The 510-nt window shown below is 48.4% G+C and overlaps 1 protein-coding gene across 1 annotated transcript; it reads right to left on the bottom strand.

The window, feature by feature from the left end:
• Positions 1-5: 5 nt before the first annotated feature.
• Positions 6-504, bottom strand: LOC107734910 (centrosomal protein of 192 kDa-like; the record flags this gene model as incomplete). The annotated part of the gene is made up of 1 exon (XM_016546780.1): positions 6-504. A coding segment is annotated over one exon (499 nt), but the record flags the coding sequence as incomplete, so codon positions are not given.
• Between the last annotated feature and the right edge of the window lie 6 nt (positions 505-510).

Raw genomic sequence — 510 nt, forward strand, 5'->3', positions numbered from 1 at the left:
GTTGCCTGCCAGATCCTGGCATTTTTTGTCAACTGCTTGCTCTTCCATAACTGAACACTCTTCATTTTTATGGATGGTTCTGTAATCCAGAGGCACCAACTGATGTTGAGTCTGCTTCTTAGAAGTGGCCAAACTATCAGCTAAAGTGAGGATGTCCAAGCAGGACTGTGAGGTGGATCCATCACTATCGCTACTTGAGACCTCAGCCCTCTTCAGATATTTCTCCATTTCGGGAGTACTAAGGTCACCCACTGATGTGGTCTTCTGTAGGTCCTCCAGCAGACCATTCTGATTTGAGGCCGCTACAGGATCAGAACTCATAATCGACTCTTCTGCTACTTGCTGGCGGCTTTTAGAGCGGCTCCGTTTAGACAGCTCCATGATCATGGCAGCAAGCTGGGCTGGATCTGAGCTGATGGAGGCATCAGCAATTGCGGAGGCAATTGTACTGATACTGAGCATAAGGTTGCTGCTGGAGTTGGGTGATTCTGAACTATGGCCAGAACTCTC

Source organism: Sinocyclocheilus rhinocerous, unplaced genomic scaffold (assembly GCF_001515625.1).
Source record: "Sinocyclocheilus rhinocerous isolate Xijiao unplaced genomic scaffold, SAMN03320098_v1.1 C35518018, whole genome shotgun sequence".
NCBI classification, from domain to species: domain Eukaryota; kingdom Metazoa; phylum Chordata; class Actinopteri; order Cypriniformes; family Cyprinidae; genus Sinocyclocheilus; species Sinocyclocheilus rhinocerous.